Genomic DNA, 17,403 nt, shown 5'->3' on the forward strand with positions numbered 1-17,403 from the left:
ATCACTAAAAAGGCATTAAAATTGAGAAGAAGGAAGGACTAGTGGATTAATTAATAAATGAGAAGTATCCATAAGGAAAAATTAAAATTAGATTCTTGCTTCACATCATGAAAAAATACAAACAACAGATTGATTAAAGACTTAAATGTGATCAACAAAATGTGAAAACTGTGATAAGAACATTTAAGAAAATAGTTCTATAACTCTGGGATAAAACTTTTTCATCCAAGGCATTAAGTGTTAAATGAAAAAACTGATACATTTATTCATTAGAATTTAAATTTCTGTTGCCATTTAAAAAAAGTAAAGGACAAGCCACAAACTGGAAGGACATATTGGTAATGCATAGAACTAGAATTGACAAAGAATTTTTATTCAGATAATACTAAGAACTCCTAGGAACAAGAAGAAGGAGGAAGAGGAGTGGAGGAGGAGGAGGAGGAAGAAGAATAGGAAAAGGAGAAGGAGGCAGAAGCTCAAAGGAACAACAAATAGGCAAAGTATATAAACAGTCAATTTACAGAAGTGCAAAACCAAAGGACAAATAAACATGTAAAAAGATGCTTAGCTTCACCAGTGATTAGGGAAATAAAAATTAAATCAATAATAAGATTGCATCTCAAAGCCATTAGATGATAAAAATTAAAGCATAACAATACACATGTCTAGGAGGTACAGAAACTGAAACTTTCATTCACTGCTGGCTGGAATGTAAATTGATATTAGTTCTTTGGAGAGCAATTTGGCAACATCTGGTAAGGCTGAGGAAGTCCATATCCTAATTGTCAACGTTCACAAAGAGACATACAAGGATGTTTGCTGCAGAATGACTGGATCAAATCAACCCTGGGACTTATACAGTGAAAGAAGACCCAAGAAAGAACACTGAAAGGGGAGGTATGAAGGTTAATGGCCAACAGGAGTGGTGAATAGATGGCCTTCTTTTCTAGAATGAGATTTCATTGGTATAAAATAATCATAACTGATTAAATGAAAGTATTTGATATTATTCTGGCATATATACAGAAGAGACTAGAAAACTAGAAAATATCCTACATGTGATATACTTTATGAAGTTTAAAAAGCACAGAGTTCTGGCAAATGTTACTAATGATGAATAAAACATTTTGTTTTCTGGTGCATGCCTCTAATCCCAGCTATTCAGGAGGCTGAGACAAGAGACTCACTTGAACCCAGGAGGCGAAGGTTGCAGTGAGCCAAGATCGCGCCATTGCACTCCAGCCTGGGCAACAAGAGCGAAACTCCATCTCAAAAACTAAATAAATAATTTGTTTTCATTTAGTCTACAAAATGTTTTTATTTGTTAGTGTCACTTTATAATGTTCAAATATACCCTTTTAAATTACTTCAAAAATCAAAATAAATAGAGATAAAACATGATGGTGTTACTTGCGATTTACTGTTAATATAATTTTCTAAGATAGGCTATTTATGTTGATAAAATATCCTTTAATTTTAAAAAAGGATTATTTTAAATATTATTTCAGAAAAGCAAACTAATTCTTGGACATTGGCACTTAGAAATATATGTCTTGATAAGTAATGTGCAGATCATTTAAATAACTTACCTCAAATTATACTAATTTCAAATATGAAAATTTAGAAAACCTGTCATAATGACATTTTTACTTCTCTGAATGTTTGAAAAGTTGGAAAAACTCCAAAGTGCTGCTCATTTACAAAACCCCTATGTTGTCTGTTTTTAGAATATCTATTCTTCGAGGTCAGAGGTTATTTTCTAAAGGTTCTCCTGCAGCGTGTCTTGTAAGACTTGTACCACTAGCAAATACATTTCCATCATTAGCAGATATTTGTATCACCAAAATGTTCAATAAATGCCATCACGATTACTCAAAAACTGTTAAATGTTCATAGGAATAATGATGCTTTGTTTGCCTCACCATTCAAAACAAATCAACTAGAGTTCTACTTGGTCTACTGAAATTGACATGCTAAAGATGCCCATTATACTAGTGAAATTTTACTTCCTTGAATAGGATATCTGTATTGGTAAAGGACAGATTTTGGTTACATAATTCAATTTATGAACATTATCATGTAGTGAGACATAAAATTCCAGATTATCCAAATGAATCTCAACAGGTTCAATGTTAGCTTTGCTATAAACGTCCATTATCCATGTGGTGTAGAGAAAAGGACACTTATCTGGTCCACACTGGCTCCTAACTTGCTGAGTCATCTTGAGTAACATTTGCCCTCTTTATTTCTCAGTTACCTTGAATGCTAAATGTGGGTATTAGACTAGAACTAGATGATTTCTAGTTTTTTCCATGATTCTGTAGGCATCCATGTACAAAAAAATCTAAATAGGTTCCATCTGCAAACATCCCTGGAATAATATGGTGATTAGAAATTCCATATGCAAAATATGTTCAATAATGGGTGGGTTGAGCCTCTGTGCATCTTTCTTATTTAAATGGAAACATGGATGCGGTTAATTCAGAATAGAGGAGAAGAACTGTGGTAGCTTCAAAGGATAGTACTACAATTTCAGAGTCCCTTCACCAGGCCACAGCACTACAGTGTTGAGTGGCTGCTGTGGATATTGGGAGGCAATGGGACACAATGGCCCCACTTCATTACTTTTGCCATGGAAGAGAACCTGACTTGGTTCATGAAGCAGATTCAACTGAGCAAGAGAAAGAATCTGATAATAGCTTAATGATGTCTACTGACAAGCTTGAGTATAAACTCTTAAAGAAAATGAAGACTTCTCCAACCACCATCTCATAGTGAAATGAACTTTTTATCTGTTTTATGCAAGGATTATTGTTGCATTTTTCTTTGTATAATATATATGTGCCTGAAAATGTATGTATAAACTAAGACATTGAGGTGGCTATCTTAATTTTTTAATGAAGTTCAACAAATATTTCTTGAACACTAAATGCCAGGAACTGTGGTAAGTCCTATTGCCACTAAATAATCATAGAGTAACTTCTGTTCTTTGAGATCTTCTACTCTAGTGGATAATAAAAGCACTCAAGTCTGTTTCCTGGATGAGCTCAGACCAGCAGCCAAGTATGATAATCCTCTGTGCCATGAAAATGAATTTTCTGAGGAAATTCATTCAAAAACCAATGTAGAAGTAAATTCTTTTAAAATTTAAATAAGTAGTCTTATTATGTAAAGACTGTTATGTTAGGTAAGCTATTCACTCATATATAGAAAATATTCTTTCAGTATATATATACACATCTCTTTACCCACTCCTTTTGTTTGTTAGCTAACATGGATATTTGAGTTCATACATGTATCAGGCTAATCCCACATGACCAAACATATATGACAATCAAACCATAGTGTGGCATCTGCAGCACTCATTTTATTCCACAATGAAATAAAAATGAATTCAGCTATTTTTAAGTAGTCTAATTCTGTTATACCTACAAATATAATCAAGAAGCAAGATTTTGGAACAATATTTTTCAATAAATTTTCCTCTGCCGCAATGCTTGTTTCTGTGGACTTTTAGGGAATAAGCTGACGTATATTAAATATCTGAAAACTGTATGCTGTATTCTAAAATAACAGTTGATTAATTCAAGAGTTAAATATTGACCCCTAGGAGGGCCCTCTGCTACAGTCAATGGGAGAAAGAAGAGGAATAAGGTCTTGGCATTACCTTTAAAGAGGTTTTACTCCAAATCAGATTCTTCATTTCTTGCTGCTAGACAAGAGCCATCCAAGTAAAACAGATACAATTTCCAGGAAATTCAGGAAATTAAAAAAAAAAAAAACACTTTTTCTTGCTATGAGAGGTAACGAGGCTGATAAAGGAGAGGTAGTAAAGGGAATTTTTTTTTTAAGTGAGAGGAAACATTGAGGACCAAAGCCCAGGAAACACCTGGATGTGTAAGGAAATGAAGAGGAAGATGATCCTTCAGTGAGTAGTGGAGCAAATAGGGGAACCTGGTGTATTTAAGTGTGTGTGTGTGTAGGGTGGAGAGAAACAGGGAGGAGGGCAGAGTTTGAGGAAAGAGGTTTATAACGATCTGTTGATTGTAAGTATTGTTATTAGGAAACAAGACTAAGTAGGAAAAAAATTGCACCCGTCTCCTTTCTTCTTAGCTGTGGTCTCATTTTAGTTTCTAGTATTGAGAGGTGACCTAATCAGACTGCAGAATGTTCTGGAAGGTTTTAAACATGAACCGTTGGTTTTGGCAATCAGAAGCACTGACCTAACATAGTATATCATAACGAAAATATCAGCTTCTTCACCATACTATATAAAATACTGCATGCTGGTCTAAAAATAGATTTACATTCAGAATGAAATTGTCAAAATGACTGCTAAATAAAAAACACACAATACCCAGAAGTTGGAGCTTTTCAACTCAGTAAGAATGACTGAGTTTGTGGAATGTCAGTAAAAGATATATACTTTAACTTTATATGCGTATCTGTGTAATAGCTAGAAAATCATTGTATTGGCTTAAATGTTGCTTTGATGGATTTCTACCAAAATCATAATCTCTGTTAAATTAGTAAATTCCAAATGAGCTAAATTCAAATAAACAGAAAACTTGAATATAATCTTCTCAATGATCCTGTGAGGTAGTATTATTTTGGGGATCATTTTTAAATCAATGAAGATACTTGAGTTTGAAGATTAGGAAACCTGATCCAAGTTTATGATGCCAGGAAGTTACAAAGGAATTGGAAATTTGAGTTTAGTTTCTGTCTTCAAAGCCTGTGTTTCTTCATGATACTACACAGTCTCTGCCATCCTAAAGACTAATAAATTATTGACAAAAAGACTAAATTATATTAAATAAAGTTTTGATACTAAAGCATATGATTATATTCTAATTCCTTATTATTTGGTAACCCATGTTTGTTATGTTAGAAATGTTTTTAAAAGACCATTTGAAAAATATGAAAACCCGATTTTTTAAAACCTTCTGCATAAAAAGGAGTTCCTTTAATTCATAGTAAACTAACTTAAATTGTAAAGCCACTGCTTAAATCTTAAATCTGGATCAAAATCCATCTTTGCAAAATTTATCCAAATTTAGTTATCATGAGCTAAATTCACAGAAATGAAGTAGTTCATAATTTTTGTTTTGCCGGCATCTTACCTTATGTTCATATTCTGTGTGTAAAGTGTAATGGTAAGTCTTTGAATGGCAAAATGGTGTTCCAAAGTTAACTACAAAAAGTTTAAGGACCAGACATTTTCTCAATGTTTCATGGCAATGAGACAGTAGTAACTGGATGAATTTTCATGGCAATGAGGTAAATAACAACTGGATGAGCCTCTCTTTTTCAGAGTCAACTGGAAAACAAATTAAACAAACAAATAACAAAGTCTTTCTGAGCATCTTGGATTGCTAAGACCCCAAACCTCAGCATCTCTTTTCTCCTTTCTGATTCTTCAGCCCTACATTCTATCATCAAGAAATCATTTCACCTCTACCGTCAAATACAAGTCCACAGACTATGATCACTTCTCCCATCTCTCATCTGAATCAACGTGATACTCTTACAACTGTCTCTCTAATTCTGCCTTGCTCACCTGTTACAATGTGAGTCAGGTCATGTCATGTGCCACTCTGTGGCCACCTGTTTCATTCAGAGAAAAAGTTAAGTCCTTACAACATACTCTGCTTGCCTCTCCCTTAGTCCTGCCCTGTGTCCATGTTTCAAAACCTACGCACGTGGCTCTAGACAACTTTGCCTGCTTGCTCTCCTCTAAAATGCTAAAAGGACTTCACTTTGGGACTTCTGCACTTGCTATTCTTTCTGTCCAGATAATCTTGTATATCTGCTTGGTTTCTTCTTCTTGCTTCTTTCGGATCTTGGCTCATATATCAGCTTATTAGTGAGGCCCATTCTGACGATGTGACCTTGACTCTTTATTCAAATATAAACTTCGTGATGACAGTGATTTTTGGCTATTTGGTGCACTGCTGTATTCACAGTGCCTAGTGTAATGCCATAGTAGGTGTTCAATAAACATCTGTTAAATTAATAGATTAATTGATGGAGAAATGATTGACTATCATATGTGTTATTTAACTGCCATGTTAACTGCAAATAGGTAGTATGATCTCCCTTTTGCTAGATATGATAAATCAACCTGATTAGCCTGATAGCCATGGAGTTGTAAAAGTTGACTTACAAGATATAGTAGACTATAGTTGATTCATTCTAAAATTCTTGTCAGGTAAAATGAGGTATCATTTTGTATCATTCTCCTATAAACTACAGAGTATTTCCTCATGAATGATTAGTTTTTTCAATGTATTGTTTTTAATCACAGAGGTCTCGCTACTTTATTTTATTTTAGTTTAGTTCAGTTTTTTGAGATGGAGTCTTGCTCTGTCGCTCAGGCTGGAGTGCAGTGGTGCGATCTTGGCTTACTGCAACCTCTGCCTACTGGGTTCAAGCGATTCTCCTGTCTCAGCCTCCAGAGTAGCTGGGACTACAGGCACGTGCCACCATGCATGGCTAATTTTTGTATTTTTAGGAGAGATGGGGTTTCACCATGTTGACCAGGCTGTCTCGAACTCGTGGCCTCAAGTGATCTGCCTGCCTCGGCCTCTCAAAATGTTGGGATTACAGGTATGAGCCACCACGCCCAACAGTCTTGCTATTTTAATTAATCCAGCAAGAACTTATATCTAACATATACAGGCACTGGTTTAATCTCTGGGACATACTGATTAACCAGACAGGCATATCTGGAATTTATAGTTAGTTAAACAGATGCACAAACTAAAAAGAAAATATTGAAACTGTAAGTACAATGCAAATAATTAAAAGAAGGAATGTGGGGCCAGGCGCAGTGGCTCACGCCTGTAATCCCACCACTTTTGGAGGCCGAGGCCAGAGGATCACGAGGTCAGGAGATCGAGACCATCCTGGCCAACATGGTGAAACCCCGTCTCTACTAAAAATACAAAAATTAGCTGGGTGTGGTGGCGAGCACCTGTAATCCCAGATACTCGGGAGGCTGAGGCTTGAACCCAGGAGGTGGAGGTTGCAGTGACCTGAGATCACAGTACTGCACTCCAGTGTGGTGATAGAGTGAGACTCTGTCTCAAAAAACAAACAAGCAAACAAACAAAAAAAACAGAAGGAATATGGTAGGAAGTGACTAGGGGCAACGGGATTGGGTACTTGATGATCATTTTCACCTGTCCCTCATGGTCTCTTTGCCCTTCTCCACTCTGCTTTCCACTCCAGAAGACCAAACTTTATGGACTGTGTCATTGGTCTGCCTTACTACTGGCCTCTGGTAGTGTTTGACTGATGGAAACCATCTGCAGAGGATTTGAGAACCAGGGGAGGAGGAGGGCTGGGTATACTTTCCCCTGGTTCCTCCCCGCCAGCTCCCCACTGATGGGCAGTGTTTTTCTTTACCTAAGGCCAGGTTCCCGTTGGGCACCCTTCCCCTATATTTTCATGTTCTGAGCTGTAGGAACTGTTTCTTCCTTTTTTCTCTCACCCTTGGTAACCACTCCTCCCTGGCTCTTGTAGTACAGAATTCTGCATTATATGTGCTATCATATTATTAAACTTTATAACAATAAATAATCACTATATTACTATAAATCACCCCTTTACTAAATAAACTGTATGAGTACCTGATTTGTTTTTTACTCACCCATGATCGATAAAGGTGGTAGGAAATACCTCTGTGATGAAGTATTAGATAATGTTAGTCTTGCAGAAGGCAGCCATAAGGAAAATATCTAGGAAGGAACATTCTAGACAACGGAAAAATCTGAGACAAAGAAACAAAGGCAGGGATGAGCTCTGTACATTTGTAGAACTGAAATATTTTGGCTCAACAGTAGTGAAGAAGAGAGAGGATTGCAGGAAATGAGGGTGGGATCTAGGCAGGTGCCTACCTTGAATTAATGCTCTTATTGTACTTAAAAAAAAAAAAAAAAGCACCAAAACAGAGCAAGAAATGTGTGTCAGTAAAAGGCAGTGTTTTGTGTGTCATGTCTTTACCTAATTTTGTTTATTTGTGAGTTTTGTGAAAGTGAAAGGAAAATTACCAAAAATAAATTATTTAAATTTTCATTTTCCTTTATTTGTAGCAGATTTTCTTAAGTCATTTAAGTGTGACTTTAGTCATCAAGTACATACAAGAAAAAAAGCATAAAGGAATGAAAATTAAGAGGGTAAAACTTCTGCAGGCTATATTTACTATTTACCCTGATAATATTAAAAGGAATCATGAACGCATTGAGAAGTATTTTGAAGATCAAGTTTATGTAGCAGTTTATTTTTTAATCTATCCTCATGGCTTTGTTGTGTTTGTGAGACAAAATGACTTCCTAACAAACTCAGATTTTATTTCCTTAGTGTTACTTCTAGTAATTACCCTCTCTCTCATATTTACATTTGGTCAATTTTATCTGCTTCCTCTATGCAAGAAAAAATTAACTTCTTAGACTTTTAACCTTCCTTCTTGTTCCCCCATCACTCTGAAAGAACGTCATCATTCGTTGAAATATTTTCATTTCTGGTAAATACATTATTTTGACTTAAAAAGTGTTTTTTTTGGTAGCAGACGACTCCTAGAATAGTACCTGGCATATGTTAGGTGCTCAATAACTATTTACTGATGGAATGGACACAGGCTCTAGTGTAAACAGATGAGACTTCATAATGTCACTTACCACATGGCACTCAGGAGATATTTAGCCTACCTAAGCCTCGATTATCATCAACTATAAAATTGAGATAATTATAGTATCTACCATTTATGGTTGTTCTAAGAATTAAATGACATAGTGCATGCAAAGGACTTAGCATAGAGCCTATCACCTAGCAAGTGCTAAAACATTAGCTATTATTTTTAACATTAATTATTTTTCAACCCTAGAATGGTACATTTTTAACAGGTGGTACATTTTAACAGTAAAATTTTAGCAGAATGTATTTATCCCCCACTTTGCATTTTGTCCTAAAAACTGTATCATGGGATAATTTATTTTGCTGTGAAGAAAGACTAAACTATCTATGCCTCCCTCCACCTGAGGTCATTTCTGAAGCTGTTGGCATTGGGCCAGGGGTTGAGTGGCAGAATAAACTCCTTATCAATTTTCTTATTTTTGATGTTGTACAAAATAAATAGCTCAATAAAAACTCCAGTTTAGATGTTACCACGGTTGGGAAGAAAAGGGCAGTGGCTACCTATTAAGAACCACAATCACAAATGCAGTCCTTCTGTATTTTATATCCTTGGTCAGGTGGGTTTCTCGTTCTTTTCCTTGTTTGCTCCATCTGGAGATGCCTGGGCACCCGTACAAAACTCACTAGTGCCTAAACACAGACACATTAGTTGGGGCTGCCTCTGCTTCAGATACCAGGAAGAGATTTGTTGGCATGATGCACCAGGGTCTTAAGCCAGCTCCTGATTCTTTGCTGATGCTGAGATGAAGAACATGGCTGGGAGGGGGCTAGGATGGAATGAAATCTGTGGCAGCCAAAGCCTCCATTTGTCTTTCTGCCGAGTGTGCTAAGCTGTAGACACTGCAGTGTTTTCAAAAATAATTAAAAAAAAATTTTCTCATTAGTTTTTAAGTCCTGCTGACTTTGTGAAATCAATATAGCACATTGTAATTGATTTATGAAATCAAAAAACCCATGCTTGACCAGGAAGTTCGGCAGTCGCTGCTCTCAGCAACCTGCCCTTCTGCTCATTAGTGGACTTCCTGTAGTGCTGCCTGAGCTGAGGGCACCTTCAGAGCTGGAAGACTCAAGCCCTCTGCAGACAGTCTGCTTAAGATGTAGCTTGCATTGTGTCCCTGGGGTCTCATGCTTCTCCCCTTCTTCCTACCAGGTCAGCTGAAGGACTTCAGCTTCTCTCTTAGGGTCCCTAATGTTCTCATAATGTCTTACTGGAAAGGCAAGACTCCATTCATACCTGTCTTTTGACATTTTAATCTATTTGCTACTTTTCTTTTCTCTCACCTTTTATTCTTCCTTAACTTGTCTTATTACTTAGCTTATCTTTTGCCATCTGACCTTATCTATTCATTGATCTCTTTTATTCTATTTTATATAACCTCACAAGGTGAACAATTTTTTTCTATTTCAATTGCCTTTGTCTAATTTCAGTACCTACTGTTTTTTCTTAAGACAATATTTTATACCTCTTCCTGCCAAAGCCTGCTGTAATTATGTTTGTATGCCACCTTTAAAAAATTAAAGTAACTGCTATATGCTAGACATTGTCCTGGGTGCTTTACATCAAATTATGTTCTCAATAAGTGTGTAAGGAATGCATTATCCTTGGTTAGAGGTGAAAAAACTGAGATTTAGAGAAGTTAGTAACTTGCTTGAGTCACCCAACTACTGAGGAGCAAGGCTGGTATTTGAAACTAATTCTGTTTGACTCCAAAGCCTGTGTTTCTTTTTTCCAGTACAAAATGATTATTCCAATTGGCCTCTGTTTTACATTAAATGCTTAACTAGCAAAATCTAGCTCTTGGCTGCCCTTAAAGGGGCTCATTCTCTTTAGTGCCATTCTTCCAAATAACTCTGCTGTTCAAACTGCCAGAATGCAAATGTATTTATTTTAAGATCTTGGTCTATGCTAGCATATTGGATAGCTTATCCTTTTTCATGGAATTCTCGTCTATCTAATGTTATGTGTATGGAGCCCCTTGCTTCATCATTAAAGGTGAGGGAAGTGTTCTCATATTGTCAAAAGTCACCAAGAGCAATCTCATAACCTAGAAAAATGGACAGATAGCTGAGCCAAATAGGCAGCCTTTGGGAGCTTCCTGTGGATTTCATTTTCTCTTTGTTCTTTTGATGCAACTTTGGGAGCAAGTAAGTGGGAAAATTATAGAACACTGTAGCAGCAGGAAGGTGATGCAATGTGCTCGATGTCCTCACTTCTTAAGTCGTTGAAGGAACCTGTAGTTTCTCCATACAGGTACTGTATGTTTCAGGTAAGTGCTATGCCATGTTCATAATGCATGAGTTTGCAATGAGTTAATAGGTTCCATCCATTTGAAGTCTTGCATAATATTGCAGTAGGATTGGGCATTACTGCCATTCAATATGTGCAATATTGTACTAAAAATTAACCACAGATGCCATATTAAAACAGCTGCAGATTTAGATTTAGCTACAGAAGGAAGAAAATGTGCTATGGAAGTTGGCCAGAAGTGCAATGGAAATATGCTGTAAATGAGGAGGAGGAGAAAGATATTGAGGTTAAAGTGCCAAAAAAAAAAAAAATAGAAATGGAAATGGGGATGGGTAAGTCATATGGTTAGTGGCAATTCAAAGGGACTCAAAATCCAGAAGAGTGCAGAATGCAGGGTGACTTATGCCTGAGTGAGCTGATGAAGTTTTAAAGCAGGAGGTCAAATCAGAACAATATTTAGAGATATAGATGAAGGTGTAAACAAAACAGCTATAAGTGTAATCATTCATTTTTAGGATGCTTAACTATAGTCAGGATATTGATTTAGGAATAAACTACTAGAAAAACTGGATGTGGCTGGGTGCGGTGGCTCACGCCTGTAATCCCAGCACTTTGGGGGGCCAAGGCAGGCGGATCACATGAGGTCAGTGGTTCGAGACCAGCCTGACCAACATGGAGAACTCCCTCTCTAGTAAAAATACAAAATTAGCCAGGCATGGTGGAGCATGCCTGTAATCCCAGCTACTAGGGAGGCTGAGGCAAGAGAATTGCTTGAACCCGGGAGGTGGAGGTTGGGGTGAGCCAAAATCACACCATTGCACTCCAGCCTGGGCAACAAGAGTGAAACTCTGTCTCAAAAATAAATAAATAAAAAGGAAAGAAAAAGAAAAACTGTGGATGCTTGAAGTGATCAATGTGTGAGAAGAAAGTTCTGGTGTACAGGGAGTCATAGCAATTCCAGACCATTACAAAATTCAAGATTATCTTGAACACTCTTGTACATGAAGGCTGTCCTCTGACAATGGACCCTTGTGAGACTGACGATTCCCATTTTGGAGAAAAGTGTTGGAGGGTTCAGTTGGCACAATTTTGTACTGAAAACTGAAGTGACAAAATTTTATTTCAACAGAATTGCGGGCTTGCAAGAATCTTATTAACTGTAGGGCCATCTGCCTTGTTGCTACTCATTTGGCTCATTTAATCACAGGTGGGTAGGAAGGTCTCAATAGTTTTGGTTCCCGTTCAATTCTAATTTTTGCTTGGGAAACAGAAGGAAGGTCTCAATAGTTTTGGTTCCCGTTCAATTCTGATTTTTGCTTGGGAAACAGAAAAGGCCAGTGATAGCTGTGGCAGTGCCAGGGTTCTCTTTGCTCTGTGTGAGCCAGAAGATGGCTTCCCTATGTAGTTTGCTGCTAACAGAGCAAGCAGACAGTAAGCATTTCCTCGCCCTAGTGTTTGGCTGCTGAAAGAATTATCTCTGTTGACTTGTGGTATACTTGGCTTAGGAGAAGAGACGAGGAACACAGTGGTCTCTAAATTAGTAGTTGACTTATCGGGGAGGAAAGACTGGTTATTGACTGCCATAGGTCAGTTAAAGCACCTGACATTTACCTATAACTTGTGTCTGCCTTCCTGGCTCAGAAATGAAATATAAACGAATTTGATTAGTAACCAGGAAATACAGTTAGTGCTTTACAAGTTATTAGGTACGTTCTAGGCCTCTAAACATTTTAGGGAAAAAAGTGCCTCCAGTGCCAATGCATAACCTTGTTTTCCTTCCTCTTCTTTTGAACACAAAAGAGTAAAAACTTGATGGAACACCCTGGTGTTCCAACAGTACTTGAGGAAAGTAAAGCAAAGCAAAACACAACAAAATACAAAAACAGGCTTTTTCTATTTTGTTTTACTTTGTTTTTCAGTCTAGTGTTTCAAATCCAGGAAATGTCAGTTCTTTCAAAGGACCTTTTCTCCATAGAATAAAATTTTGGGAAATTTTTTAAATGCTGTAGTTCTATTCTGATAGTGATAAAGTAGATTATAGCTAACATTTATTGGGCACTCAATGTGTGCACAACAGTACTCTGTATCTCACCTATACAATCTTATTCATCCCCACAAACATCTATGTTCTAAGTTCTGTTTATGCTCCCCATTTTACTGATGTGGCAATTGAGGGATAGAATAGTTAACAAATTCTTCCAGGTCGCATGGCCAGAAGTGTGGCAGAGTCATTATCAAAGCCCCCAAGTTAGTGCCTGAGTCTGCACCCTGGGCCGAAGTTTTCCAGCTTCTGTGATACAGAATTTTATGCCAGAAACTCTTACATTACTAAATTTTTCACTTTCTTTTAATATAAAGAGATATAAAAATGAGGAAAACTTCCATAGGTGTTCTAATACTGTGAGCAAATTAAAACTCAATTGGATACTATTTTCATAAATACATGTATGCTTATCTCACTTTAGGATGAACCAATTCTAAAAGTCCTACTTAAGAAATAGTTATGACCAGGCATGGAGGCTCATGCCTGTAATCCCAGCACTTCGGGAGGCCAAGGCAGGCAGATCACTTGGGGTCAGGAGTCTGAGACCAGCCTGGCCAACATGGTGAAACACTATCTCTACTAAAAACAAAAATTAAATTAGCCAGGTGTGGTGGTGGGTGCCTGTAATCCCAGCTACTCAGGAGGCTGAGGCAGGAGAATCTCTTGAGCCCAGGAGGCAGAGGTTGCAGCAAGACAAGATTGCACCACTGCACTCCAGCCTGGGTGGCAGAGCAAGACTGTCTCAAAAAAAAAAAAAAAAAAAATAGGAAATAGGTATGTGAGGAGTGGCTATTTAACAAGGGACTTGTCGCTAGCCAAGATTTAGTAATGGCTTCCTTCAAATAATAGGCTTTGTGAAATTTACATAAAATGCAGTTCATAATAATTCAGGGTAAGCAATAATTTAGGACCACATTTGTTGCATATGTCAAGCCTTGCTTTCATGCTACTTTTTATTTAATTAAATAAAAATCCTTTATAAAATAATGTGACAGGTTTAGTAAATGTATTCACTGGAACTTTATGAATTGCAAATTTTTATTTGCTAGTTAGAGTTTCTTTCAGCTTTGTTTTTTTCTCTCTTTTTAAAAACTGTGGTAAGAAAACTTAACATAAGATCTACTCCCTTAAAAATATTAAGTACACAATACTATATATATATATATATTTTGAGAAGGAGTCTCACTCTGTCATCCAGGCTGGAGTGCAGTGGTGTGATCTAGACTTACTGCAACCTCCACCTCCCAGGTTCAAGTGATTCTCCTGCCTCAGCCTCCTGAGTAGCTGGGATTACAGGCGCCCACCACTACGCCCAGCTAATTTTTTGTATTTTTAGTAGAGACAGGAATTTGCCATGTTGGCCAGGCTGGTCTCGAACTCCTGACCTCAAGTAATCCACCTGCCTTGGCCTCCCAAAATGCTGGGATTACAGCTGTAAGCCCCTGCACCTGGCCCACAATACAATATTGTTAACTCTAGGCACTATGTTGTGCAGCAGATCTCTGGAATTTATTCATCTTGCATAACTGAAATTTTATGCCTGTTGAACAGCAACTCCCCATTCTCTTAATTATCTAGGATCATATTTTCAGGAACGTCATCGCATATATATATATGTGCAAATTTATTTCACTCATGATGTTATACAAAAGTATAGATTTCTATATACAACCTTGATTATTCCACACTTAGGAATAAAAGTTTGACTATGTGTCATTTTTCCTAAAATATGTTTTGGTTCCATAAGTATTAAGTAAGGATACTTACATTTATAAACTATTTTGTATTGTTTCCAAATGAAAGCACAAGTGATCCAGACATATAGGAGGCTATAAAGCACGACATATCTTTAGTGACAATTGGAAGTAAGAATTATGGACAAAAACTATCCACCCAACTCAGAAAAGAGAATCCTGTTTCCTTTACTTTGCTATGGCAAAAAGTTGACTCCTTTATCTAACAATAGTAGATAGCTATCTGAAGATTTGTTTAACCTTTAAAACATACAAGGCCCAGCTTACATCTACAAATTTAGAGCACATTTGGAAGCTCTTTAGATAGGAATGCTGAAGTACCTCTGGCTTTCTATTTTACATGTGACAGTGAAGCATAGAAAATTGTTCCTTCTGTGAGCTCTTAACAGAGGCCACTCTTGTAGTTTCTAAAGTTTTATTGCTAAGCTTAGGCTCAGGGTCGTATCACATGATCTTTATACATTTTTTTTTTTTTTTTTTGAGACAGAGTTTCACTCTGTCGCCAGGCTGGAGTGCAGTGGCGTGATCTGGGCTCACTGCAACCTCTGCTTCCTAGGTTCAAGCAATCCTCCTGCCTCAGCCTCCTGAGTAGCTGGGACTACAGGTAACAGCCACCACACCCAGCTAATTTTTTGTTTTTAGTAGAGACGGGGTTTCACCATGTTGGCCAGGATGGTCTCGATCTCTTGACTTCGTGATCCACCTGCCTCAGCCTCCCAAAGTGCTAGGATTACAGGTCTAAGCCACTGGGCCCAGTCGAGCTTTATATATTCTGTCCATTATAGGTCCTTTAAACAAATCTTGCCATTTCAAGCCTTAATCTATTTTCCCATTGATTTATATTAGGTCATTATTTTAGACAATGGAACTATCAACCATTGGCTAATTCTCCTGGAAGCATTTGGACATATAAAATTACATTGATTTTCACCTGAAATGCCCAATAAACTCTCCCGTACTAGAAATTTAAATTTTGATTCATTTCAGTAACCAAATGATAAGCACATCAAAGTAGTTATTTGGAAAGCAATCACTGCCTTTAGACAAAAACAAGAGCAAAAACAAAAACGTGGGTATCTCCTAAGAGGCCTGTGACTTGTTATACATTTTGCCAATAAAATCATCATTTACATGAAATTTAAAGACTTACTCTAGATGAAATGAATAATGAGAAAAAGGCACTAAGTTCAGAGAATAACATTGTATTGACGAAGAAAGTAAATAGATCAGTGTGGCAGAAAAGTCATGAAAATAAGATTAGAAAAGTAAGTTTGATTAGTATTGAAAAGGGCCAAAAATGCCAAACTTGGGAATGTGACCATTTTTCTTTAGGGAAGTCACTGTAGATTTTTAGGAAGAGATGATGTCATTACAGTTATATTATATGAAGACATCTTTCAACACTTTGTAGGGTAGGCTAGTAATGAGGCTATTGGAGTAACCTATAGAAAAATAGATGAAGGCAAGAAGAATAGGAGTAGTGGTGAGAAAAATGGAAAGGTCATGTGGGTTCCAGAGTCAAGAGGATGTTTGACATGTTTTTCTTTGTCTGAAATGTTCTTCTCTACTTTTTCTGCCTTACCAGTTCCTTAATTTCAGGTCTCAGCTGAAATATCCCTTTTAGAGGGGTATCGTCCCTGATTCCCTCTATTAGTGCCGCCATTCCATTTCTATGCTCTCCAACACTGTTTCTCACCTGCACTATTAGAAATACTTATAATTATTTCATGAGTTATTTTAAATTATTTTTAAAGTCCTTCTCACCAGACCATATGTTTTACAAAGGCAGGAACAATGTTTGTTTTATTAATACAATGCTACTAGCACCTAACAGTAAGTATTCAACAAAATTTTGTGGACTAACTGACCTATTATTGGGCCTTTTATACAGGGAAATTAAAGAGGGCGAGTTGGTAGAAAAGAGTCAACTCCGGTTTTTAACTGCAGTAGCATGTTAAGCAGTTATTGGTCTATAATTTATGCTTAGAATAAATGACTTTTATATATTTTCCTATAAGGAGGTATTGATATACTGATTGAAGAAGACCAAGATTTTTGGTCAGATAGAAAATGACAAGTCTTAATGGAGTTTAAAATGCCAAAATATCATGTGTTAACTTAGAAAAACAGACAGAGAGGAGTATTAAATAGAGGAAACAGCCAAGAATAAAGAGCAGAAATACTGTGTCCACTCTGCAGATAGGACGAACTTAGCTTGATGGAGAACCAGATAAACTTGTGGATGAACCAGCTCAATGCCACCACTAATACTGAAAAGTTATACACAAACCACTAAGCCAAGCACTCTGTACATGACAATCATAGACTCATAGAATTGGATAGTGCAAGAGAAGTCAAAGACAGACCGCTTCCCAATTCTCGATCTGATTTGCAATATCCAGCCAAATAGTTGCCAAGCTTTTCCTGAAATCCTCAAGAAAGGGAAACCTTTCCAACTTCTTTTTACTTACACCAATAGCTGATGATTCAGAAGCCAATCTGAACAGGGAACATTTAATCAAATCATAACTAAGTCAAGTACATCCTTACCTACAATGCTTAAGGATCTGCTTTAATACTTTTCAAAAGACAGCAGTATGCATGTTGTGCATACTACTCACGGATAGTACTTATTACTATTAATTATATGTGAATACCTT

The 17,403-nt window shown here is 36.9% G+C and overlaps 2 protein-coding genes across 4 annotated transcripts in view; one reads left to right on the plus strand and one right to left on the minus strand.

Moving 5' to 3' along the window:
• Nucleotides 1–17,403, plus strand: part of CTNNA3 (catenin alpha 3) — a 1,765,907-nt gene that overhangs the window by 682,002 nt on the left and 1,066,502 nt on the right. The window lies entirely within an intron of this gene.
• Nucleotides 1–17,403, minus strand: part of LRRTM3 (leucine rich repeat transmembrane neuronal 3) — a 175,384-nt gene that overhangs the window by 108,865 nt on the left and 49,116 nt on the right. The window contains exon 3 of one of the 2 annotated variants that reach the window (XM_063670570.1): nt 9,250–9,537. The exons of the other annotated variant lie outside the window; for it this stretch is intronic. Coding sequence (XP_063526640.1) covers nt 9,364–9,537 — 174 coding nt within the window. The 3' untranslated portion in view covers nt 9,250–9,363. Of the gene's footprint in view, nt 1–9,249; nt 9,538–17,403 lie in introns of those variants that run through there. 2 annotated transcript variants of the gene reach the window in all.

This window comes from Pongo pygmaeus, chromosome 8 (assembly GCF_028885625.2).
Source record: "Pongo pygmaeus isolate AG05252 chromosome 8, NHGRI_mPonPyg2-v2.0_pri, whole genome shotgun sequence".
NCBI lineage: Eukaryota > Metazoa > Chordata > Mammalia > Primates > Hominidae > Pongo > Pongo pygmaeus.